Source organism: Diceros bicornis, chromosome 33 (assembly GCF_020826845.1).
Source record: "Diceros bicornis minor isolate mBicDic1 chromosome 33, mDicBic1.mat.cur, whole genome shotgun sequence".
Classification (NCBI taxonomy): Eukaryota; Metazoa; Chordata; class Mammalia; order Perissodactyla; family Rhinocerotidae; genus Diceros; species Diceros bicornis.
Window position 1 is genome coordinate 20,843,333 of NC_080772.1, and position 25,999 is coordinate 20,869,331.

At 36.9% G+C, this 25,999-nt stretch overlaps 1 protein-coding gene across 1 annotated transcript in view; it reads left to right on the forward strand.

Annotated features, from left to right (window-relative positions):
• Positions 1–25,999, forward strand: part of C33H8orf34 (chromosome 33 C8orf34 homolog) — a 396,656-nt gene that overhangs the window by 235,072 nt on the left and 135,585 nt on the right. Inside the window, exon 8 of the mRNA XM_058528830.1 lies at positions 24,544–24,679. Within this exon, the coding sequence (XP_058384813.1) occupies positions 24,544–24,679 (136 nt within the window). The remainder of the gene's footprint in view (positions 1–24,543; positions 24,680–25,999) is intronic.

The following is a 25,999-nucleotide window of genomic DNA, read 5'->3' on the forward strand; positions in this document are numbered from 1 at the left end:
AGATGTCTGTAGGGTTGGTTTCTTCTGAGGCCTCTCACCTTGGTTTGTAGATGACCACCTTCTCTCTGTGTCTTCATGTCGTCTTTCCTCTGTACATGTCGATGTACCGATTTTTTCTTCTTATAAGGACATCAGTCATTGGATTAAGGCCTACCCTAATGATCTCATTTTTACTTAATTAACTCTTTAAAGACCCTATCTCCAAAAACAGTCATGTTCTGAGGTACTGGGAATTAGGACTTCAATATATGAATTTTGGGGGGGACACAATTCAGCCCATAACACCTACTTATTCATCTTGAGGCCTGAAAATCCAGATTTATTGGAAAGTTAGGAATCACTCCTAGTGTAGCATAAATGAACCTCCAAGTCTGTTGAGTACCAAAATCTGGAAAATCTCTGTTCCATTACTTTTTACTTAAAGTTTTTGGCATCAAAGTGAGCTAATGAGTAATGTCATTTAGCAGGTAGCACATGTGTCTAGTCTTGATCATGATTTGGCAAAGTTCATGGCTAAGATATGTTCAAAAGGATATAGTTGATATGTTCAACAAGACTAATGAATATGAATATGAATATGAATATGAATTGTAGAGCAACTTTGGAAGTCTGTGTTGTCAGAGAGGCCAATGAAGTTCCTAATGGGTAAGTAAACAGAACTTTCTGGTCAACAAAATAGGCAGATGGTAGGAAGCAATATAGTACCTTTTTATTAATTTATTCTCTCATTCATTCAACAAGCTTATTGATCCTCTACTATGTGCTTGGCAGTGAAGCAGACTTTGAGCACAGAAAGAGCAATAAAACATGGGCTCTCTCTTCAAGTTTTTCGCTGTTTATGTAGGAGAGAAAGACATATCAAGAAAAGTATTATACCATGTAGTAAAGAGAGGAGTATAATGGGAACATAGAGAAAAGTGAGCCAAACCGCACTAGAGCTATGAGGACAGGATTGAAGAGCCTTAAATTATGAATAGAATTTCTCTGGTAAAGAGGACGGAGATGATGAGGAGGTGGAGAGAGGATTGCATAGTTCAGGGAACAATATGAACAAAGGCACAGTGCTAAGACACAGCATGATCTATGAAAGGAAATTGTAAGCAGCTATTCAGTGAAGCTAGATCACAGTCAGAAGAAGGAAAAAATTTGAGAAGAAGTCAGGGTATCACACCATGCAGGGCCTCTGTGACATTGAAAGAAGTTGAGATGCGTTCTGTAGTCAAGGAAGGCCTGGGTATGACATGATCAGATGCATATGTTCTCTAGATCATATGGCAGCAGTGTGGAAGATAGATCTAGGGGACAGATGGAGAAGAGTCGAAGGCTTTTGCAGCAGTCCAGGTACTTTAACCCAAGGCATCGATAGTAAAGATGAAGTGAAACAAGTGAATAGAAGAAATACTTGGGAAGTAAAATTAGCACAACTGGATGATAGGTTGGAAGTGGGGGAGAGGGGAGTTGAGGGTGGAATAGGAATCAGGATAGACGCCTAATTTCTGTGTTATAAATTCAGGTGCCAATTAACTATATGAGGCTAAGCTCACTGGAGATGTACTTAGGAGTTATTAGCATGCTTGTGATAGTTGAAACCCATGGGAATGAACATGATCTTCCAGGAGAGAAGAGAGAGTAAGAAGAAGAGAAAACTAAGCATGTAACCTTGAGGAATCTCAAAATGAAGTCCACAAAAGAAAGAATCAACAGAGAGCTACAAAGAAAACCAGAAATTGGCATGGTCACAGAACCAAGAGTATGAAGAGTTTTAAGAAAAGTTGATCATTGGTGTTAAACTAACATGGAGACTGAGTAGTCTCACAGGGTTTAACATTTGGGAAATCACTGGCTCTGTGGAGAATGGTGGTGTGGTGATGGCAGCATCCAGTTTGCAGTAGACAGAAAGATTAAATGTGGGTAAGAAAATGGAGAATATTCCCTTGGATAGTCTGGATGACTCTTCAGGGAAAGTGGTTAAGTTCTCCTTATATCATTAATATCCTTCCTCAGATTTGGAGGCCTGTGGACCTCAAGGGAGAAGCAGGCCAGATAAGCACCAGTTATGGTCCAACCACTGGTGTCCTAGAAGATGTGAGGTGACAAGACCAAACACAACAAAACTAGGGAAGTGGAGCCAGATGGAGATAAAGAATGAAGATGTAGAGAAGGTGCAACAGAAATCCACTAATCAACAATATCAACTAATTTATTTGGAATTTATGCCATTTCCAAGATTCTTCTAAATGCAGGTAGGAATAAAGAAGGGCTAAGCTAAACATGGAAGCAAGTGCACTGTGATCTCCACATTCATGGAGAAAAAGTACATGAATATAGAATTGAAGACCAACGTCAAGCATGAATTTCTAATTTCTGCATTCACTATACTTATTTAATGTTTGATATACAGGATTTAATGTTTGAGCAATACAGGATTTTTTAATTAACAGAAATAACTTTCTTAAATTTTTGAAGAGTTACTGATATGCAGCTCAGATATTTCTAAAAGTTCTGGAAGAGTGGATTTGTAAGAGAAGGAAGTGAGCAGAAAGAGAGTAATCCATGAAAATAATTACATGGTGATACATTGAAGAATGTACTGTTTGTGGCATTACATGTACTAAGAGTTGGTGTGGACACTTATATACAAACAGTGGTCATGCAATTTATGTAGTGATTCCCTCTATTGAGGTACTGCCTAGAAGTTCTCTGATTCATTCCTAGGGGGTAGTCAAATGTCTGTCAGTGTAGTAAATTTATATTAAGACCTCAGAAATATGTGTGGTTTAAGGACTAATGTAATCTTATTTGGACTTAGATCATTAAAAATTACTAGGCAAACTTTCATATATTCTTGCCTTCATTCACATACTCAGCAAGTCCTCTTAGGTGTCTACTAAGCTTTAGGAGGTAAGTAGCTACTAAGCCAGAGCTATAGGAGGAGAGAGAAGATATTAGTACCCCTTCCTGAATTTTTAGCTTAGTTGAGGACACCTGAAAACTATAACAGTTAAGTATTAAGTTAAAGGTAACTAGTGAGGGCATATTAATGTGATGTATATTTTATTTATGTATTTCAATGATGAATGAATAGGATTGATTGTAAAGAATTTGGATTAATCAGAGTTTTATGGTTATAGTGAATCTTTAGACATGTCTTTGAGGGAGTGACTAATACAGAGAGATATCAGGGAAATAGCATGAGCTAAGAAGATGTGAAATGGAAACAAACAAGCAATATTTAGGTAGAGATAAGGAAATTGATGAGCTTTTTACAAGATAGAACGAACTACTGTATTTGTTTTTGTTCTTAGTTTTCAACTAAGTTCAGCTGCATTTCTTTTGGTAAAAAGAAAATTGAAGAACTCCTTGGTCTAGGGTAAAGTACCTTGAGATCTCAGGAGGTCCCTTCTGGGATTGTTAGCTAATATTACAAGAAGTGGATGCATTTTATAAATAAATACCTTTAAACCTTTAGAGTTAATTAAGGTTTTAAACATTAAGTACTCATATCATGGAAGTCAATACACAGCATTATTTAAGTCAGATTGGAAGAAAAGCTACTATTTAAATTTGTTAGTCTTTAAAATTAAACTGAAAGATTATACTCTTTTTCCTCAAGTTTTATAAGTTTTCATTTTGTAGCGACATAAACTTAGGTCGGTATCTACTAATTTTTCAAAATCTTCACTTTGGAGAAATTGCCATGTATTACTTTGTACCCACTGTTTATAGATTTTGAATCTACTAACAATTTTGATTAAAGGGTGAACACAAAAATGCATGTTAGTTTAAGTCTCTGACCTCAATTGTGCATGTATTTATAAACAACAAGCCGTAAGCAGAGGCCTCAAGAGTAAAAACATCAACAATGAAATCTTGTATTTCAGTGGATTAGAGGAGAAAAGCTTTGTTTTTCAGATTAATTTCAAATTTCAAATTAATGTGGCTTTGCTGTCAAATGACGTATGTTAAGTTTAATATTTGCTGACTTTTCCTGGAAAGTTCAGAAAATCAAACTTACGAAGGGCCTCTTTGGAAGTGAAATATGCTCGTCAGTTTTACCTGTGAAATGAATATGAAGAGGATGGAATGTTCTTCCCCATAGCTTTAGGGAAATGGGACCATCATCTGGTATCATTATCTGCAGTGCCTCCAGTTCTAATCCATTTTTATCACTTTCCAAACTAATAACAATATAACTACCATTTATTGACTGCTGCCTGTGTGCCAGATACTGTTTTGCATTTCTCATATGTTGACTCATTTAACCAACATAACGATCTCAAGTTAGCCACTGCCTTTTCTCATTTTATTTATAGGGAAACTGAGGCTCTCAGATGCTAAATGATTTGCCCCAAATCACACATCCACTAGTAAACATAATCAGAATTTGAATCTTAGTAGCCTGGCTCCAAAGATGGCACTCTGAACCGCTAAACCATTTCACCTCTCCAGGGTTCTGAAATACTGTAGAAAGCATATCATGCCCTGGCTCGACAAACCTCTTTTGCTTGTCTGATCATTTCAACCTATATTGCCATCCAAGACCTTTCATAGTTAAATAATACTTTACTCATCCAATTGTATTTCCCATAAGACCCTTTTATTTATTAATAAATTCAATGCACATTTATTAAATATTTATTATATGTCAAGAACTACGCATGGTACTAGAGACACAAAGTTGAAAATGCCATGGTTACTGATTTTCAGGAACTTAAAAATTAGTGAGGAACACTGACAAATAAATCAATAATTATATTTTTTCTTTCCCTATCTGATTACTTCTGCTAAGTTCTGTCTCTGTTTGTGTGTCTCTGGACCTTTTGCTAACATGGTTCTTCCAGTGAGTGAGTCTTAGAGATCTGTTTGAGTTAATAAGTCAATATCTAGGATAAAAAAATCTAAGCCCATGCTTAGAAAAATTCAAATTTCTGGCTACCTCGTAGTGTGTTGGCTAGCCCACAATTGGCTAACTCTTTTTCTAAACCATTTAATGCTTCATCTACTTGAATGTATTAGTGGTTTTGCAACATGCACAGTATGATTAATTTCTCATATAAGTACATTGAAAATATTTATTTTTTCTTTCAGAAAGGTGTACCTGCAGGCACATAGCCTATCCATTATAAATGGGATCAAAATCATTGGTAGGATAATTGGCTTTGAGCCCAGTGGATTTCAGTGAGATTGAAGGAAAGTAAGAGTGGTGAATGTTATGGGAATTAAACTTGAAGGTATAATGGGGCGAAAGTGTAGGAATTCTTGTCCTGTGGCCTGAATTTTTCTTGTGAAGAAGATTTTTATGATTGTTTCAATTTTTATGCCTTTTTCTATGCTGTTTTCTTATTTGGACCACCTACCCCTTCCTATTCACCAATCTAAAAATCAATCTTCAAAGCTTACTGTAATCTTGTCATCTTGAATGTCTCGAACAGATATTGATTTTCTTAAAATAATTGTAAGGGATGTTTAAACTCATATTCTCTTTATTTGTTAATAAAAAGGCAGAAGTGATGATCAAAATTATACCCCTGAAATAAATATCTAAGGCCCTTAATTCCACCATAACAATGCAGTTTGTGTATTCATTAGATTTTTTTTCTTATCTCATTTCTATTTCTTTATCTAGATATAGTTCTTTACCTCTGCCAAAGGTTGAACATCCATTACTTCATTTAAAAGGTCAAAATTATGTGGACAAAATTAAGAACTATAAAATCAGCCTTTCTATCGAGCTGGTAGGAGTTGAATGGACACGGTGGGGAAAAAGCAAAAGATGATCAACACCTTTGTGTCAGTTCTCAATAACAGATGTATGAGTCAATGAATGAGCAGGCAAACATTGAAAATTAATGATGATGCAAAGCAATATACCGTTAAGTTTCAAATACCATGTGTAATGTGTCATTGAAGTTCAATGGAAATAATTACTGTGAGCTAGGGTGATGAGGAAGGCTTCATGGAGGATAGAACATTTGAGCTGAACTCGGAAGGAGAGGATGGATTTTATTGGTAGAGAAATCATGAGAGGTCTTTGCAAATGAGAGGAAAATCTGAGTGAGGACACGTAGGCTACAAGCAAGTGGGAAACAAGGTTATCATGAACAATAAGGATAATATTTTGCCATTGAACCAATTTTTTTTAAATTTTAAATTATGTTTTAATTTTAAACTGTGTTTCCCTGCTGCCTTTGACCACAGTGAAGCTATCACCTCAGGGAAAAAGAGGCACCACCTAAAAGAAAGAGGTTATTTACTGATCAGATATATGTTTCAAAGCTGACTTCTTTGAGAGTAAAGGAAAGGAAGCCTGGTGGAGAGAGACCGGTATTTTCTAAATTCCAAAGCTTCGCTATCTGCGTCTCCAAAGCAAAGCTCCTCAGAGGTTTAATCATAGACCACATTCATAGTGGAAAATGGGATGTAGGGAAAGTACCCACCTGACAAAGAGTGAAAGAGGGGAGCCCTTACAATCCTGGAAAGTAGGAAAAGATGTAGAAAGACGAAGCTAGGTCAGAGACAAATGTCCTGGCTTACCCCTCAGGCTAGAAATTCTGGTTATGTAGGGTGTAGAAACATCCAGATGGCTTAGGAGTGGAGAAGAAGGTGACAGAATCTTCACTCAGAAACCTAGACTCGTCAATGTAAAATCTGGGCGCTCTTGTCCTATCAGTGTTCAGTATCCGCTCATATAGCGTGAAAGTGCAAACAGAAAGGGGTGGAGAGGAGGCCAGCAGCAGGATGGGCCTAGGATAGCACTTTCCGTCCTCCCTGAGCTCCGTGTTATGTGGAGCAGGCGCTTGCAGCTCCTACATGTCCTGCATGTGAGGGAAGTAGAGGATAGCTGAGAATTGAGAATAATGAGGCTGCCATAGTGAGGGGCAAAGGGACCTACAGCAGAGGATGTGATGCCCCGGCCCCTGTGATGTCCCAGAGTCCAGGAGGAGGTTGGGGATGGGACTCAGAGGATCCTAGAGTAAAGGAGGAGCTGGATCAGTGGTGGAGGGATGTTCGCGAGGCTCCTGACTGCGCTGAGAACAAGCCATCCCAGACAGCAGGCGAGGTAAGAGCTATCTCCTCCTCAGAGTCCAGCAAGGAACGCAAAGGAGAGCATCAGGACCCGCCCAAAAGGTAGCTGCCTGCTAGCCATTGTCCTGAGGACACATATGCTTCCTCTGGTATCCAGAGGCCGCCTTAGGTAACAAGGGAGAAAAGTGAAACTTCAAAGAAAAAAAACTTCTTTTAGGGAATTTGAACCTATATTTGACTGTATCTATGTTAAAAAGAGACTAACTGAAAGGGAAACTTTAAGCCAGAGGAGATCAAGATACCTTTAAAAGGCAAATTTAAGGGATTATTGCTACTATTTGTTTAGTTTGATTTTGTTTTACCCATTACTTAAAAGAGCGGATATTCAGATTACTTATAGATAATAAGAATGCTACATTTTTTTACCCATCTTAGTTGTAGTTGGTTCTGGAGCAGTCTGCATATGTTTTGGAGGCTATGAATAAACCAAGCCTCCTAAAGTGGAGTGTTTGTGTTAGGAAATAGTAATCCATAGAGTTAGAAATATATAAATATTTGTCTGGATGTGGGAACACCAATATATTGAAGTTGGATCTGGAAATATATTCAATATGTTTTATATGAAAAAGTGCTCTAATTTCAAAAGTTATGGAAGATGAACCCCAGAAGAAGTGTTGAATGAGTTTTCCTCTGGGTCTGTCTTTATCTAAGCCACAGCGATAGGCCATCCTGAGATGTGGAGTTAGGGCAATGTGGGACATGATGGGTCATGTGAGGCTTTAGTACTCCAAGGTGTGTGTGTGTGTGTGTGTGACTCTATATGCATGTATATGTGTGTCTATGTCTGTGTGTTTGCCTAAGTGTGTATGGGTATGCGTCTATCTGTGTATATATGTATTTATATGTGTGTATCTATATTTGTGTGTGTCTGTGTGTGCCTAAGTGGGTATATGTGTGTGTGTGTGTGTGTGTGTGTGTGTGTTGTCTATGAAAAATTGCTACAGGCTGACTCCATTTTTTGTCAGAATGTATTCCTGAAAACCACATATTGGATCTGAGACTCATAAGTGGATTATATTTTTCCTGCTCAAATCACATTATAATTTTGGTTTGAATTTAAGATGCAGCATCAAATAAATCGTAGCTGTAATCAACACTACGACACGAAGGGAAAAATTCAGTTACTATAAACCTTTATAATAATTTAAGAGAGCAAAATTATATCAAAATATTATGAAATGTGGATAAAAATATTATATAAAATGATTATACTTGAGGATCCAATATACTATAAACTGTATATAAAATACCCTCAAGACAACTTAGCTATATCATAAATTTGGCCAGATGTTAAATTATATAACTATTTAATCTTTAATTCATAATTTTACTTGCCATTTTGAAACTGGGAAAACATTTTAAGGCATAATTTGAATGACCAGGTCTCTTAAAATAAGGTGGTCTTGAATTCTGTTTGTCTTTTAATTTTGATGTTTCAACTCATCTTCAACTCAGGTTATTTAATGTAAAACTAACCTCTGAAGTAATTCTTTAAGACTTTACTAAGAATTTTATTTTAAATAATTTGGAGAAAAGCAAAATTGCTTGAATGTTACATTTTTAATCTATAGCTGTATAACAAATTACCATATACTTAACGTTTTAAAACAACACACATTGGTTATCTCCCAGTTTCTTTGCGTCAGTAATCTACGCACAGCTCAGCTTGTCCTCTCCTCCAGAGTCTCTCTCAAAGCTGTAATCACGGCGTCAGGCAGGGTGCTCATAGGTTTGTCGGCAGAATTCAGTTTCTCAAGGGTTGTTGGGCTGAGGGTCTCAGTTCCTAGCTGGCCATTTGCTAGAAGCCACCCTGAGTTCCCCATCTGTGGGCTTCCCCAACAGGGCAATTCATTTCATTAAAGTGTACAAGCCAAAAAAGCAATAGAGAAGGTGTACTAGCAAAATAGAAGTCATGGTCTTTCGTAACCTAATCACAGAAGTGACATCCAATTAACTTGGCTTCATTCAACTAGTCAGAAGCCAAGTTGCTATGTTCAGCTGATCTTCAAGGGGACAGGATTATACAAGGGCATGAGTACCAGAAAGCAGGGATCATGGGCCATCTTAAAGTCATCCTGACACAGATGTGTTCAGAATATTAATCTTCACTTATCTCTTCTTATTGTTTTCTTTCTCATGTGTGGTGTTCTTGAAGGGCAAAGAAATCACAGGGTTCTGAGTGGGAAAGGGACCAGAACATATATGCTTTTTTTATTGTTTATATAGTAGTGTAGTAGGTTGATGGAATGGCTGTAAGCCTGAGGCTTTCATACGACCAAAAGGCATTGTAATAAATGGTCATGGCAGAAAATATTTCATAAGGAAGATAAATCTTGAGGTGGAATCTTTGTTTTATTAATCATGGTGTTGAGTGGGGATGCAAACTGAGAGTGAGTTCAGTTGTACTTCAAAAGGACAGTAGATGAGACTGCAGTTAGGAAAGGTAGGAGAATCAAGAAAGAAGATGGGCTACAGAATATGGAGCAGCCATACAGAATAAAATTTGGTGAAAGATCCAAGATGCTTAATGGTGATTTGGGTGGAGTTTTGATGTTGTAAAATTCAATTTAGCTATCTCTTCCATAGTCTCATGAAATTTCCAGTAAAAATCTCCATTAGTTAGATATCATTTGGAGTGAGGATATAATGAGATACTAAGATTGCTATTAAGGTAAAAGCAGAGCAGCCCTAGTGGACTAAGTTGTCTTTGTGTAATGTAGAGTTAATGAGTAATGTAGTGTAAATAAGGTATAGTGCTATAGTTGAGAAAACATCGACTTAGTGTTCAAATCCAGGCTGCACTACATACTAGCTGTGTGACTTGATCAAACTAAACTCTAACTCAAATAATCAGATCCCACAGGCTGAACTTGGCCTACACTGTTGTTTGGCCTACATTTTAAACTCCTTTAAAAACTACGCAATCTCCAGCCAACACTCTGTTTTCTTATTCTTAACTATTTTATTCATATATGATACCTGCCTGTAATGCAGGTAAATAGGGTATAAAACCACCCTTGAACAGGGATTCTCAACTTCATCGCTATTGACATTTAGGGCTTGATAATTCTTTGCTGTGAGGAGCTGGCCTCTACCCACCAGATCCCCGTAGTATGCACTCGTCCCCGCCATCCCCCAATTATGACAACAAAAAATGTCTTCAGACATTGTCCAATGTCTCCTTGTGGTGGAGGGAGGAAGCAATCACCCATGGTTGAGAACCACTGCTTTAGACGGTTGTCGTTTGTGACAAAATAAGGTGTAACATCTGAAAGCACCTAAAAGAGTGATAAAAATATAATAGGCATTCAACAGATGATAGTTTTCCTCTAAAAATTTGACTTTGGAGGGTAGTATCTTACACATGGAGTTTACTAGATATTAGTTTATTGAAACATAAAGGGCAAAGAATACTGTGTTAATAATAATAATTTATATAACACTAATTTGAGAAGTCATTTTTTGTAGATGTTTGTATATATATATAAAAGCTGACCACAGCCTCTAAAGTCAGACCAGTCAAGCTCCAATTAAGACTGTGTGCCTTGCGGAAGTCCTGCAGTCTTTCTAAAGGAACTTATGGATCATGTATCTTATCTATAAATGGAAATAATAGTGACATGTATATCATGATGTTGGGATGATTCATTCATTCATTTGATGCATACCTATTGAGCATCTGTTATGTTCCAGGGGCTGTATAGGAAATGTGAAACAGTCTCTGCCCTCCTGGGAATGTATTAGTGAAGAATCAAATGATGATCAGATAAATGTATAATGTAATTCCAGGACATAACAAATGTTATGGACATAAAGAAGGATAAAAGGGATAAAGAATGATAGAAGATGTTTTCTTAGCTAGAGTAGTCAATCTCCTCTTAGAAAGTAATATTTGAGCAGAGATTTGAATGAAGGGAGAGAAGCACAGCATGGTCATATCTGGGGGAAGGGCACTCAGGTAGAGGACACACCAAGTGCAGAGACCTGCGGACATGAACATTCTTCGATTGCTCAAGGCACAGATAGAGGCTAGCGTTGCTATATAGGGAGTATACTGTATAACGAATTTGTGCATTTTTATATTTTTTTGTTTTTTTCTTATCACCAAGCGCGTGTATTTGGGAAACTCAAAAAATTTATATAATGTAGGAACTGAGATGAGGTTCTTAGGTGACATCATGCTGCATGATATGTTATTAAAGAAAGTTCCTTATAAGCAACTATCCAAGAAAATGGAACAAAGTTGAACACGGTCTTGTAAGATTTCATTTGGGGGGGCAGTGTTTTGTGGCCTGAAGTGTAAGAGACGAGAACAGCATGTGAATTCCAAGAAAGCAGCACAGAATGGAAAGTGGATTTACAATGTGTCAGACAGGGTGGCAACATCTTGTGGCATGTGGCTCGAATCTCAGCGATGGGAAAGTTGTGTCCGTGCCGGCTTCTCGCCTGCGGCACACCACAAGGGAGAGCGAGGCAGCGACCACAGCCAAAATACATCAGCAGCAATTTTAGTATATGGCCAGCCATGACCTTCCTCTTTTTTATTTTTCCTACAATTTGATTCTTTTTTTATTTATCCCAAAGGGCTGAGCATAAGACTGAAATAAAGGGAGTTTGGAGGGAACAGGAAAGGGGATAGCTATGAGACTTAATGCCATTTTTAGATTAACCATATTGGATTTAGAATCCCAACAAACGTGACGAGCATAATGAAATAGTTTTTTTCCTAACTTTTTTTTTTTTTTTTACTTTTTTATGTGCATTTAGTTGATTAAAATGTGCTTCATTGAGAATATTGCATGATAGGTTGAAAATCTCAAAATCAACAGGGCAAGATTCAGAGAGGGAGGGTAGCAAAGTACAAAAGAAATAAAATAGAGGACAGTGGAAGCAAAAGAAGTCTACAATGCTGAGGGTTTAGTGAAGGAAGAATATAATCAAAGTTGACTTAAGCAAAAATAAAGATAGAATACAAGAAAAGAAAGGAAAGGAGGGTGGTGATGGGAAATGTTGTCAATGCAAAATAACCAATAACCATTCTACAGATAAGAGAAATGAGATGAGTTTTACTTGAGCCAGAGTGAGGATTATAACCCAGGAAGGCCTTTTCCAGAAAAGAAGAAAGCGTTCCGGAGAAGCATCGTTTTCAGTACAGTCTTATATCTTTTTAGAACAAACAGCATACACTAAACACACCCAGAATACATTTCAAAGTTTCCTAAAGATGTATTTAGTTGCGAATTAGCAGGTCAACATGACCCTGATGTCAAGAAAGGGACTAATAGGGGGATTACCAACAGGATTTAGGAGGGGAAATATGCATTCTTATCTTAAGAAAGTGTATTCTCTACTTTAATGGTTAAAGCAGATGTACAATGTGTGTTTGATAGGCCATAAATCAGGCTTCTTTAGTACAAGCTGAATCAGTTTTGGACCCGAATAGTTATGCCATACCTCAACATGTGAAAATCTCTTGTCAATGTCAACCATTGACTTGTTACACTTGAAATTCAAGAAAAAAGTAAACTAACAGTAAATCCTGAGTTTAACCACTAGTATCAAATCAATTTCATTTTGTGTATCTGTGTTGTGTATATAAAGTAAATTGATTTCAGGCAGAGTCAGCTTTACTAAAGGTAAATTTAGAGCGTGGATACAGAAAGCTTAGCTGCTAGCACTGGGACTGTAGCAGTTAGCATATGCATTTATCATGCTCTCTCCAAAGGGGCTTATTTTTAGTTAGCAAATTATGTAATCAATGCAGAAACAGTCATCAAAATGAGCTCAGTTAATACTTGTGATGATCTGAATTCATAATAAAATATCATCAAATATGGTACAAAGTACAATTATTAGGTTTATGGTCCAAGTTCGTTAGCAATCAACAAATTAATACAGTGTACATAGGAAATTCTCATCATAGGACTTTATTCATTTAACACAGAGCCTGTGGGTATATAAAATTATATTAAATAGGGTTAACAATTAAATAGGGAAACAGAAAGAATAAATATAACTGTGATGGGTCACCTGTAGTGGCTGGAATAATGCTTCCTGTAACATAATGGTGCCTAATAGAACCCACAGTCATTCGTAACTAAACCACTGGGGTGAGAAATGCTTTCTCACTATTGAGAGGTATTAATGATATGAGTGCTTTAGCCAGAGAGACATCCCAGGGGAATTGAAATGGAATAAATATACTTTAAACAGTAGTTAAAATTATAAGCTTTTGTAAGATTTTGCAGTGGTTTTCATATTTGAAAACAATTAAACATTTGTACCCATTACCCTACAAAAATTAATAGTTTACCTAATCCCAGTCTTTTGGATTAACCAGCCTTTCCCCATGGCTACCTAGCTACTGTCCTTGCCTGGCTCATGTCCACACGCGGAACATTTTGCCTGGTTTGCCTCTCTTCCTGTTTTCCAGTTGAGTTCCTGAATGCCTCTACTTCTAAGCTCTTTGCTGATCTTCTGTCCACGGCCTCCCTCGCTGCCCCTCAAATCTGGTCCCTGCTGCTACTCTTCTGATGCTGTCTCTGGATTTCTGTGCTGGTTGCAGTGTGCCCTCACTGCGGTTAGGGCCGGGCCAGTCTGCTTACATCACCCTGTCCAACAGGAGCCCACATGCCTGGAATTTCAGTTATTTTTACGAAAGAGAATTGTTCGCAACATCTGTCTGTCAAACCTTCAGACAGTGATAAAAGTTTCAGGAAAAAGTCAACTTTTTGTGTGTATCCAATATAACATACAATTATACTGCGAAAATTAAGAAAAAAGTAAAGACGCACTCCGATGCAGAAACCAGACTTTGGGTAGTGTTTGCATTTGAATTTGTTGGAAGCACTGGTGTTTTCTCGCAGACTGGAAGGAGAAAACCACTCCCAGATGTCTTAATTTTTCTAACTAATGGAAAAGCCTTCACAATTCGTATAAGGATGGGTTCAATTAGCACCAGTCTTGTGATTCCTTTGCAATCTAAGCGAACAAATTCCAGCTTATAAATTCTTACAAATGTTTGTGGTCATTATGTGTTTGGCTCTTAATGATTAAAGAAATTAAACAGAAACTGGTAGCAAACAAAGAATATCTCAGAAGTTTCTTGCTCCTTTCAGTTAACAATGGAAGACATAGAATATATGTAAATTTAAATTTACATAAACATTTTCTGTACTCACTAGTCTAATCACTTTGTTTATTGATCTTATGTGATCAAGGAAAGTAAATACTGTATTATACTCTTTCTTATGTTATTAAAAAGGGAAACTTCAGCACAGCATTTAAATTGCAAAGAACTTTTTTTTTCATATGCGATTCTAATCTAGGTTTTGTTTTTTTGTTTTTTGTGAGGAAGATTAGCCCTGAGCTAACATCTGATGCCAATCCTCCTCTTTTTTGCTGAGGAAGACTGGGCTAACATCCATGCCCATCTTCCTCCACTTTATATGGGACGCCGCCACAGCATGGCTTGCAAGCAGTGTGATGGCCCGTGCCCGGGATCTGAACCTGTGAACCCCAGGCTGCCGAAGCAGAGCATATGAACTTAACCGCTATGCCATCCGGCCAGCCCCTAACCTAGGTTTTTTAAAATATGATTATTCCAAAAAATTACAGCCTATAATTTATGATATCTACCACTTTGTTCTTACTATTTATAAATTTGGTTAAGTGGTACTATTCTTATGTACTGAGAAGGAATGCTCAACTCATATTTGAGGCATGATTGTAGAAATAGAGAACCAACAGAAGCATGGCCTTAACAGTCCTCTTCCACCTTTCAACCAGAATTTGTCCAAGCAAGTTGAATTATGTTTTGTTCTCCATTCTTTCTTTCCCCCTTTTAAGGAAATATAGCTGTCACACATAAAAAAAGTTTTCATAAATATTTTATTTAAACTTGTCTAATTTCTTATATGTTTTCTTAACATTTGTTTTATTTTTAATAATTCACTCAAAACATATAACATGTGCTTAAAATATTTGACCAAATCAGCTCTATTGACATAAGTCAACAAACCAATTGTAATACAGGGAAAAATTGCCATATAATTCTTGTGTAACCTATCACTGAATCACTGTGAAGTGACTTATGTTTGGAAAGCTTTTAATTTTTGTTATAAAGTTCCTAGAAACAGATGTGAAAAGTCACTCATGTCCCACATTGTCTAGTTCCAGCAACTGTAAATTATTTCATGGATTACACGTAAATGAAATGAAAGTCTCAGGATTATTTCATCTAGGCAGCTATTTCCTTAAATTAAATCAAAACAATTCTTTGCTTGATTAATTCTTGGTGATTTGGGTTGTATAAAGTGCTCATATGTCTTTAGTCATAAATTAGTTCATTTTTCTCAATAGTGTCCCTGTGACTCAAAAGATGCGTCACAATTTTAGAGGCTACTTTTACAAATAAGTTACTGCTTTGGGCTTTCTACTGTTAAAGAGAATAAGTGTGGTACTCTCTTCTTTTAAGTTATAATATTCACACAATGCACACATTTCATTCGTAAAGGAAGTTAGACATAAGAAGCGTCACTGCTTAGTTTTAACTGCTAGGCTGATAATTGTATCAGCTTTTCTCAGCCATATGGTCTACAGCTCCATTCCACACTCTTTCTCTAGCTCCAGACTCGTCCTAGCTGTCTACCAAACATCCATATGGGTGTCTTGAAGATAACGCCATCTCAACATGTGTGAAACCAAAGGTATTATCTCTTCCTGTATTCCCTAGAAGTGGTAATGTGGAGAAACCTGCTAAGATTTCACATTCAATTGTTCCCTACAGCCTATTGAATCTTGCTCTGAAATTACCTTCCAATATATTTCTTTCCCTTCTTGCAGCTGCTTCCTTACTCCAGGCCCTCAGCTTATACATGCACTACTGATTCTGGCTTCTTCCTGCCTCATCTCCCTGTTTCCAGTTTTGCTTTTCCAAATGCTGTAGGCAAGTACAATGAATGTATTCCTTCAAACACTAGTTTTCCAAAAGCCAATTCCACATTAAGATCAATTTGTCAAATAATCAATTAGCCAAGTTTATCAGATTATACAAAAATGTTATAGTTGGCAAATATCAATGAATGCCTATTCTGTGCTAGACACACTTCTAAGACACTGAGTTTATGATAGTAAATGAGAAAGAGTTCCTATCTTGAGGTATCAGAAAAGAAACAGAATTTTTAATATAAATGAATAATTGTAGGGGGGAGTGTAGGTGTGTGTCTGTATATGTACATGTATGTTTATGTTTAAGTATGTGTGTATTTATATAGTGAGGTAATGATAAGGACTATGAGAGAAAAATAAAGTCAAATAGGAGGTTAGCAAGTAATGAAAGTAAATATTCTTTTGAATAGAGTCAATGAATATGATTATATTATTCCCATGAATGTTATGCTTGGATATATTCAATGAATGTGCTCTTATTTATATCACTTTAGGAAAATATTTATTTACTCTAAAGCTATAGGATATAGGATAATTTTTAAAATATAATTTTTTTTAATATATTCATGAAATATATGTTCTAGAACAGCACTGTCCAATAGAAATATAATGTGAGCCACAAATTAGAGTAACATGTAATTTAAAACTTTCTAATAGTTGCATTAAAAAAAAAACAGGTAAAATTAATTTTAATAGTGAATTTTATTTAACCTAGTATGTCCAAAATATTATTTCAACATGTAGTCAGTGTAAAAGTTGTAAATTAAATATTTTGTATTATTTTCTTCATACTAAGGCTTCTAAATCCTATGTGTATTTTATTCTTACAGCATATCTCAATTTGGACTAGCCACATTTCAAGTGTTCCATAACATATGGCTAGTCATTAATGAATTGGATGATACAGTTCTAGAATATATTGACTATATTAAATATATTCTTGATATTTAGTTGATATATAATTGCATATTCTTAAATAAGAAAATATTAATGAGAAACGCTTTTATAGTTATGAGTAATATATTTATAAATTCATTCGCTGAATATATTAGTTGAATATATTCATTTCAATGAAAAATATTTTACAGATTATATTATTCATAATATTGACTATGTTTAAAAAGAATATTTCTAAAGTTAATTTCTTTATAAATTTAGAAAATTTTTTATTTCAATCAATACACCTACAGTTATCTTTTTAAAACACAGATTTGATCATTTTATCCCTCTTCATCGTCTGAGACTAAATTCTTCAATATTACATTCAGCTATCCTAATACATCTGAGGTTATAGTCATATAGCTGCATAACATTCCCCCAAATACTATGTACTTTCAAATCACTGTGCTTTTTCACATTCTTCTATCCCTCTGAAAAATTCTTCACCATCTTGTCTCACTTGTATACTTTTACTTTTTTTTAAAACCTCAGTTAATTGCTTTTTCATTTGTTTTCTATAACATTTAAAACATTTTTGTTGTTTTCTGGGATAGAGCTGATCACATTATATTTTAGTTATCTACCTTCTTAACTAGACGTTAATATTTGCTAGATAGTATGATTTCAAAGTGTCAAAATAGAACAAGTATATTTTTAAAAATTCCCCTCAGGTTATTTTTTTACATAATCTTTCTCTACCACTGTTACCTTAAGAATTATGAGGTTCTTTGATGAAAAAAGTATTCCTGATTGCTTCAAAGAAATTTCTAGTTGGCCAGAGTTTCTCCTTAAAATACTGAATTTGTATGTACTTACCACCAAAGATGGTATATCTATTTTATCTATAGCACTGGGCTGGATATTGTGGGGGACTATCTTGAAGAATATTTTCTTTAGTAAAAAGGCCCAAAAATGGGAAGGAAGGAAGGAAGGAAGAAAAGAAAGAAGGAAGGAAAAAGGAAGGAACGAAGAAAGACAGACTGATACCATTGATGTTCTAAGATTCTAAGTCTTCTATACTTAATAAATGTTCCTGGCATTTCCTCCCTTGGCTTATTCACTATTGAAAATTGGGTGGACAGGATATTACTCAAATTCTTTAATTTGTTTTTCTTCCTCTCTCAATTTATGCAAACTTTCCAAAATTTCCTAAGTTTAGGCATTTCTGTTTCTTTCTCTTGCTTATTTAATCCTAGACACCTGCTCCCTTTAATAAAGTTATTCAGGAAATGCAGCTATGGAGATCTAGATTTGTATTTTATTTTTGTTCTCTGTAAACTAAACATAGATTATTAGGATCCTTCCATGACTAAACAGGATACAAGATTCTTTATAGTTGTATCACCCTTTAGAGCTTGATAAGTACTTGGTAGTTATTAGGAGCTCATTGACCTTCCTTGACAGAATGAATGTTGGTAAAGACAGAATGAAAGAATAAATATTTCTCAGAGTAAGGCCCCTCCTAAGACTGCAGGAGCCAATTTCACTGCCATCATCACAGCTGCATCTGACACTTCCACAACCATAGCAGTTGCTGAGGCAATTTCAGCTTGCAGTACCCAAAGTCTCCAATGAACAAACAAATGAACTCTAGTAGGCTTCTTCCTCTAGAATTCTCTTTTTCTCGCATACTGTGATGGTTAGTCTGAGCTGAGAAAAAAGAAGCAATACCCAGATGGGATGGGGTGGCTAGGCAATTTTCAAAAATGCCGTCATAAAATTCATGTCTTATTACTTTCTCTACCTATGTCAAACAACCTAAAAATACTTAGATAATCATCATGAAGCTCCATAACCTTATTCTTTATCTTATTGGTGAAGAAAAAGGATGCAGAAGCAAGTAGATAGTTGAGGATTTAGGCCTTTGCACATGTCCTCAAAGGCAAGGAGTAGCCATCGTGTCTGGACTCCCTAGCACAGAATGAACCACATAATTTCTTCATGTCAGTATGAAGAGTAACTCAGTACTCACCTCATTAATAAGTCAGTGTGGTGTGCTTTGCAGCTCCAAAAATAAAACTGAGGAAGTGACTTTTGGGTCTAATTCATAGCAATATGGCCTCCAAAAGATTATTGCTACATTTAAAAAAATAGTCTTCTTTTAAACATTCAATTTCCTCTTTTTAACAGTATCAGATATACTCTAAATCCATCATAGAATTGTAATGAGAATGTTTGAGAGAAGCTTAGATTTGGATTAAAGCTGAGAGATCATTTAGTACAATGCTTCTGCAAAATTCTAAATCATCCACCATAAATAATTATGCAGCGCCTACTTTAACCACCTCCAGGGATGGAGTGCTCACATCTCCCACACAGTGCTGTACAATATGCCTTTGAACAGCTGTAAATGTTAGAAGGTTTCTATGTTGATTCAGAAATGTGCTTCCCTCTCCTTAGACCCATTTCTTCTCTGGACTTGCAGGGGGAACTCTGATAACGCTTCTGTATGACAAAACTTTAGATCTTTGAAGGGTGCCGTTATGGAATAAATGAAGACCACCAAATGAGAACAAGCAGGGGCTTTTTATTCAGAGCTTCTTATAGCAAAGGAGTCAGCTACCATCATTGCATTTGCCAGAAACCCAAAGGCAGGTAGGGAAGTGGGAAAGCTTTATAATGAAAAAAAACGGAGGAGGGCTTGAGGTATATGCTGATTGGAAGTTGTTGGCATGGGGAAGCTGGAGGCAGGCTCACTAGGAGCAGAATATCTTTTGCACCTGGTTTGGGGAGCATACTTGGCTTTCTCTGGTTACTTCTGAGTTAGAAATGGGGGCAAAAGGAGGGAGGCTGGCCGTTATTAACCAAGTCCTGAATGTCTTGATCCAACCGCTGCAGAGGTTGTGGTTCAGCTTGCCTGGGTGATTCCAGCGGAAGTTGTGGGTCAATGTTGTAATGTCATATATGACATATATGATCTATCCATTGTCTGTGTATTCAAACTCTCAGTCTCCTCTTTTGGCCATTCTCTTCCTTGCAGGAAGTTGGCCAAAAGGTAAGACTAGAAATCCAGATCTTCACTGCTTGATGATTGTTCTCTTGTCTTCATAGTCAATTGTGTCACAAGAGTGTCTTAATCTTTTTGATGTTGTATTATCACGGTGATCATCTGATGAAAAAGTGGCTGCATAGAAGCGTTTAAGACCTGAATTAAGCATTAAGATTAAGAGTTAAGATGATAGAATTCAGTGGACTGACATCATGACCACTATGACAAAAACAAGAACAATTAAAATCCATTTAAGATTTTTCAGAACCAAGAATCTGAATTGTCCAACCAAGGCCAAGAGAACAATCCCAAGAGTCATAAGCATAAACCTTAGAGACCCAAGTAGCTTTTTTCTTAAGGCAATATATAGCCTTTTCTACCTTACCTGTTTCATTGAGCCAAGCAAAGCAAGAAGTATTAGCAATGGCACAGATACTACCATTATTAGTCAACAAGAAATCTAGATCCATCACTATTCTTGCCAAAGAATTGAGACTGATCTGTATTCCATCTAGGGTAGAGGTGGTATCATTTATAGCTTTTGCTGGAGTTAAAATGATACATGTCTTACAGTCTTTTGTTTGTATGATTCCTATTATTGGAAACACTGCTTTGATTGTTTGCATAAACAATAGATCAGTTACTCCCCCAGGTAAAGTGCCTGAATAATCAAAGGTAGCCTTGTGTTGGAGCTTGCATCTGAAATATAATTTCCAGCTTTGCTAATTTATAGAATTAGCGTGTCTATGTGCAGATAAGTTTTGTAATACTGCCCTAAAGTGCATGAGATATTAGTATGAAGCAAGCAAGACTAGCCATCCTGGCTGCAAAGGAAGTAGTGTTGGGTAGGAACACTACGTATCCAGTAAGAAAGGAATTGTTCATGACATGATATTGGAACCAAGGCCTTATATTAGCTGGATAATCTGAGATTGGAGTTAGAATGATTCTACTCTGATTTAGCAATTTTACTAAAAGGGCAAAAGAGAAAAAGGATCATTATGGGTGGGTGACAGCCAGGGGAATACAGAAAATGAGAGGAATGATTGTAAGTAAGCAGATGAACAACAAAATAGGAACTAGTCAGGAGTTATGATCCAACATCTTGGGCAGAAGCGGTCTGCTATCTGAGGTCATCAGATTGTTCTGAAGGTCTTGGGTCATCTGTAAAGAAGAGCTGCTTCTAGAGAATCTCTGAGAATCCTGTTTGAGGTTCCCTATTAGATAGAATAGGCTTCCTGTTTTGTTGATTCTGGATTGCTTCTTTAGTTGTGAAATGTGAACCCAAGGATTTACTCAAGGGAGTTTTACTTATGTATTTGTGATTAACAGTATCCTATAGAATCCTTTCCAATGAAGTTCAAGAGCAGTTTTTCTCTGATGTATGTTCCGATAGATGAAATCTCATAGTTGAATATCATAAAGAGGCTGTTTAAGAAGGTATTTTGAATGTGACCTTAACCTGTTGGTGATAGGACTGGGTATAGTACATGTCTCTTGCAATATTTTGCAATGTCTATGCACAGCAGGGCAGAGTATAGTATCATAGGTAAATTCCTTAAGCACGTGGGCCTTCCATTTACCAGTTCATAGGGAAATAAACAGTGTACGCGTGACGAAGCGGACCATACCAGCATAAAGGCAAGTGGGAGTACCTTTGACCAAGAACTCTCAAGGGTTTCTGAAAGTTTTGTTAATTTTTTTTAAGGATGTCATTGATTCTTCCTATCTTTCCAGAAGTTTGTAGGTGGTAAGAGCAGCATGGTTTCTGAGTAAGGGGCATTGCCCTATGAAGTTCTTTTTTTTTTTTTTTTTTTTTTTTTTTTTTTGTGAGGAGATCAGCCCTGAGCTAACATCCGCCAATCCTCCTCTTTTTTTTGCTGAGGAAGACGGCCCTGGGCTAACATCGGTGCCCATCTTCCTCCACTTTATATGGGACGCCGCCACAGCATGGCTTACCAAGCAGTGCGTCGGTGCGCGCCCGGGATCCGAACCAGCGATCCCCGGGCCGCCGCAGCGGAGCGCGCGCACTTAACCGCTTGCGCCACCGGGCCGGCCCCTATGAAGTTCTTTTTTAATGTTTCTTATGAAGTGTGTGCCTTGGGCACTTGATATAAAAATTTGTATCCCCAAGACTGGAAACACAAAATCAAGCAGCATTTTTAGCAATTGTGAAGACTTTTTGGCAAAGAGATGTTTCAATCCATCCTGAACATAGACATACAATAACTAAAACATATTCAAATCTCATGGAGGGTGGAAGCTGTATAAAATCTGTCAGAAGGTGTTCAAAGGGCCCTTAAGTTTTGGTTCCTGGCCATATCCCACCTTTACAGTTTTTCTAGAGTTATGTCTTGACAAGTGACACAAGACTGAAAAACGACCTCAACTGTCTTTTCACAGTTTCCCCAGCTATGTTGATTTAAGATAGTACCAATTTATCTGTACCATAATGAGTAGTTTCATGGAGAAATTTAGCTAATATCCATTTGAAATTATCTAGTGCCACTAAGCGGCTGTCTTGAGAGTACCAACGATTATCTGAGTGAAGCCGGAACTGTATTTTTTCTATTTTTCTTTTCAAAATAAGGAGCTAAATGTGGATATTTTATAATGGTCTCTTTGAATTCTTTAAGAGTTTAGATGGGCTCCTAACCTTGGTTAAGGCTGCTTCTTGGGCAAAATGAACTGCTAGAGTATTTCCTTTAGTTTCCATATTATTTCTTTTTTCATGAGCCCCAACTTTTATAATACCTACCTCTTTATGAAGTAGGAGTGCATCCAAAACTGTCTTAAATGTCTTATGCATTTTCGGTGGGGGTTCCAGCAGAGTTGAGAACCCATTTGTTTCCAAAGCATCTTAAAGTCATATTAAAAAAAAAAAAAGCATATCTTGTATATGTATTTATATATTGACTCTGTGGTCTTGGGCTAGTTAAGAAGCTCAAGTAAATGCAAGAATTCTGCCATCTGGGCTGATTTTACTTCAGGTAGAGGATTGTGTTCTAAAGGCAAGCTTAAATTGGTGATAGCATATTCTGCTCCAGTGTCAAGGTTGAGGTATCTATCAACAGATAATATTAGGTCAGAATTTTCAATGGGAGTCCTTAAAAACACTGAGTAAGGTACAGCAAGTTCCCTAACTGAAATAAGAAAACTGGGGTTCCCTTCTTTTGGCAGGGGCAGAAGAGTGACAGATCAGGGTGTTGCAGAGGTGAATAGTAATGTGAGAAGGAGAGACTAATAGAAGCTCAGATTAATTAGCTAGCTGAAAAGCATGTGTTCTCAGGCAGTGGTAATGTCTTTATTGCCTGAGGACCCATGAGATCAAGAGGGGAGCCTATAACTAGTTCAACAGAAGCGTCAAGTTTTGAAGTGGTGGCTATTGCCCTAAAACAAGGGAATAAGCCTTTGCAACCAGGTCAAGGCCGTGAGTTTTTGATGATTCCCATGAAGCTGAGTTAAACTAAAGCCTAAGGGCTTATCCAGATTACTCATGTGCAAGTAGGCAAAAGAAGCTTTAGTTGGGGATGCCTGCGGAAGGAGTCTGTTGCCAAGCCTTCTTCAGATTGCAGAAGGCCTGTTCATGATTTACACTAAGAGTTGTCACAATCTCAGGAAAATTTGACACTTGTTGTTTGCAATATCCAGTTAAACTTAGGAATCCTCTCAATTGTTTTGTGAGGGATCTAAGATGTTTGGATAGTCTATAGCCTTAACAGGAGAGAGTGATTTCCCTCCTTATATAGGTTATAACCTCAATAATGGATTATATTGTGGCAAAATTATAATTTATCTTTTGAAACTATATGTCCCTTTTTGTTAAGGCTGAGAGAAAATAAATGGATTCCTTTTACAAGATTCCTTGTTCTCTGAATAAAACAGGAGATCATGTCCATATTGTATCAGAACTGAATTACAAGAGAAACTTAGATCTTTTAAGTCTTGATTGAGGACCTGGGAAAAATAGGAGGGGCCTTGAGTGAGCCCCGAGGGCGTGACTCTCCAGGTATACTATTATCCTTCCCAGGTGAAGACAAAAAGGAAAGATTTAGAGTGAAAAAAAAGAAGCCTTCAGATAGGTTCTGATTGGAGGTTGTTGGATGAGGAAGCTGAAGGTGGACTAATTAGCAGCAAAGGATCTTATGCAATTAGTTTGGGAGCACATTTGTCTTTCTCTGGTTGGTTCGGAGTTGGAAGCAAAGGCAAAAATAGGGAAGCTGGCAGTCATTGGCCAATTCCTGACCATTTTGGGCCAATTGCTGCCAAGATTGTGGTCTGGCTTCCCCGGATGGTTACAGCACAGGGGTGGATTCATGTTCTAAAGTCACACATGGTCTACCCATTGTTCAAATGGATTCAGTCTCTCACCATTTTGCTCCTGTAAATCTTATATAATTTGTCTCCAACTACATCTAGGATGATTTGAAAAATGATTGATGCATGTGGTAATATTTTTGCAAAGCAGAAATACAATGTTTTACTTACCAAACTACTGGCAGATACCTGAAAACATGAACTTTTCTCCTTGATACTATTAGAGTTAATTGTTTTCTCTGTAATTGTTTATATTGTTACAGAGGATCTTGATGATTTAAGAATGGAGGGAGTAACTACCCTGATACCTTCTGGGAGCAAATTTAACCAAGGTCGTTCTACTCACCCTGCTGAACCTCAGGCCAAGGTCACACTGAACATCTGTTCAAGGTGTGCCAGGTAAAACAAATAATAGGTATAGTATATATAAACGTGATCTTGATTTTTTAAAATCTAAGATTTTAATGCAAAGTGTGTCCTTTGTGTAAAGAAAGTCTTTTCCTTCTATCTTTTGTGCTAACATTGACAAGGGAGTGAGTCATGCAGTTTATCCTTGTGCCCAGTGCCACTCGGACCAACAATGAATCAAAGAGTTTAGATTGTCTTCACTTCACAGTTTGAGACTATGTTAATTAAGTCTTTTTGTCTCTGAACTTCATGTGCTTTTCTGCCCTTCTGTTCCCTTTCAAAGGAAGATTCAAGGGGCTCTAAAAGTTCAAAGCCACTTTTAAAGCACCTGCATAAAGGATGAGTGTGTCCAGGTATAGTGTAAGATCTGATATTATTGGCCTCTTAACCTGCTCCTCATCCTGTTCACCTCCTGGAAAGAATTTAATCAGCTTGAGGCTTTGCAGTTTTGGCAGCTGGAAGCAACCTTTGCATATGCTGTATGTGGCCAAAGACGTAGCTTAAGTTAGTGCCAAGTCAGCTCCCAGTGCTGGTCTAGCAGAAACTCACCCAATAGCTAGAATTCATTCCTTTTTAGGAAGTAAATCTCATTTGCAAAGAGGCTTTTAAGCCTGTTTAAATGATAAAACAAGCCTTCTAACCCTTATGTAAATGGTGCAGATTAGCAAGAACAATGCACTGGCTGGCCAGTTTTATCTCCTTTTCTTTATGTCTAGCTGTTCTATTGTACTATTTGAGAGGGGATTAGCTGCTTGGAAATAGGGAGGGGGAAAATGTAGGAAAATCAAGTCAGATTTTTGTAGCTTTTCTTCTTTCATTTTATCCCTTTGGAATTTTTATTTTAATTGTCACAGGCTTAGAAAAATAGAAAGGACACCTCTTAGAAAATCAGGGGATATTATTTGAGACAGTTAAGAGAAATGCCATAGCACAGTGAAAACACCAATGGAAACACTGCTTCAGATAAGTAATATTTGGATGAGTTGACTTTTTGATTAAGACTGTGAAGAAAACTGCTAATATTTCTGTGATGATAGTTAGGCATCCTGAGTGAGCAAGGTCATCTATGGAAGAGTTGATTGGCAGTTTTAAAACACTTTCTAGTATCTTTGTACATTTAGAATTTGACTGGAGAGGGTTTGGGTCTTGGTTTTTCATAACATTTGTAGAAGATTTGGATATGAGCTGTTTGTTTTTTCAAAAAGGAAATCCTATGGAAATGATATGTTTTACTAAACTATTGAGGATTTGAATTTGGAAAAGCGCAAGCGTATACACAGCCCTAAATTATTGACCGTTTTGCTTCCCAGT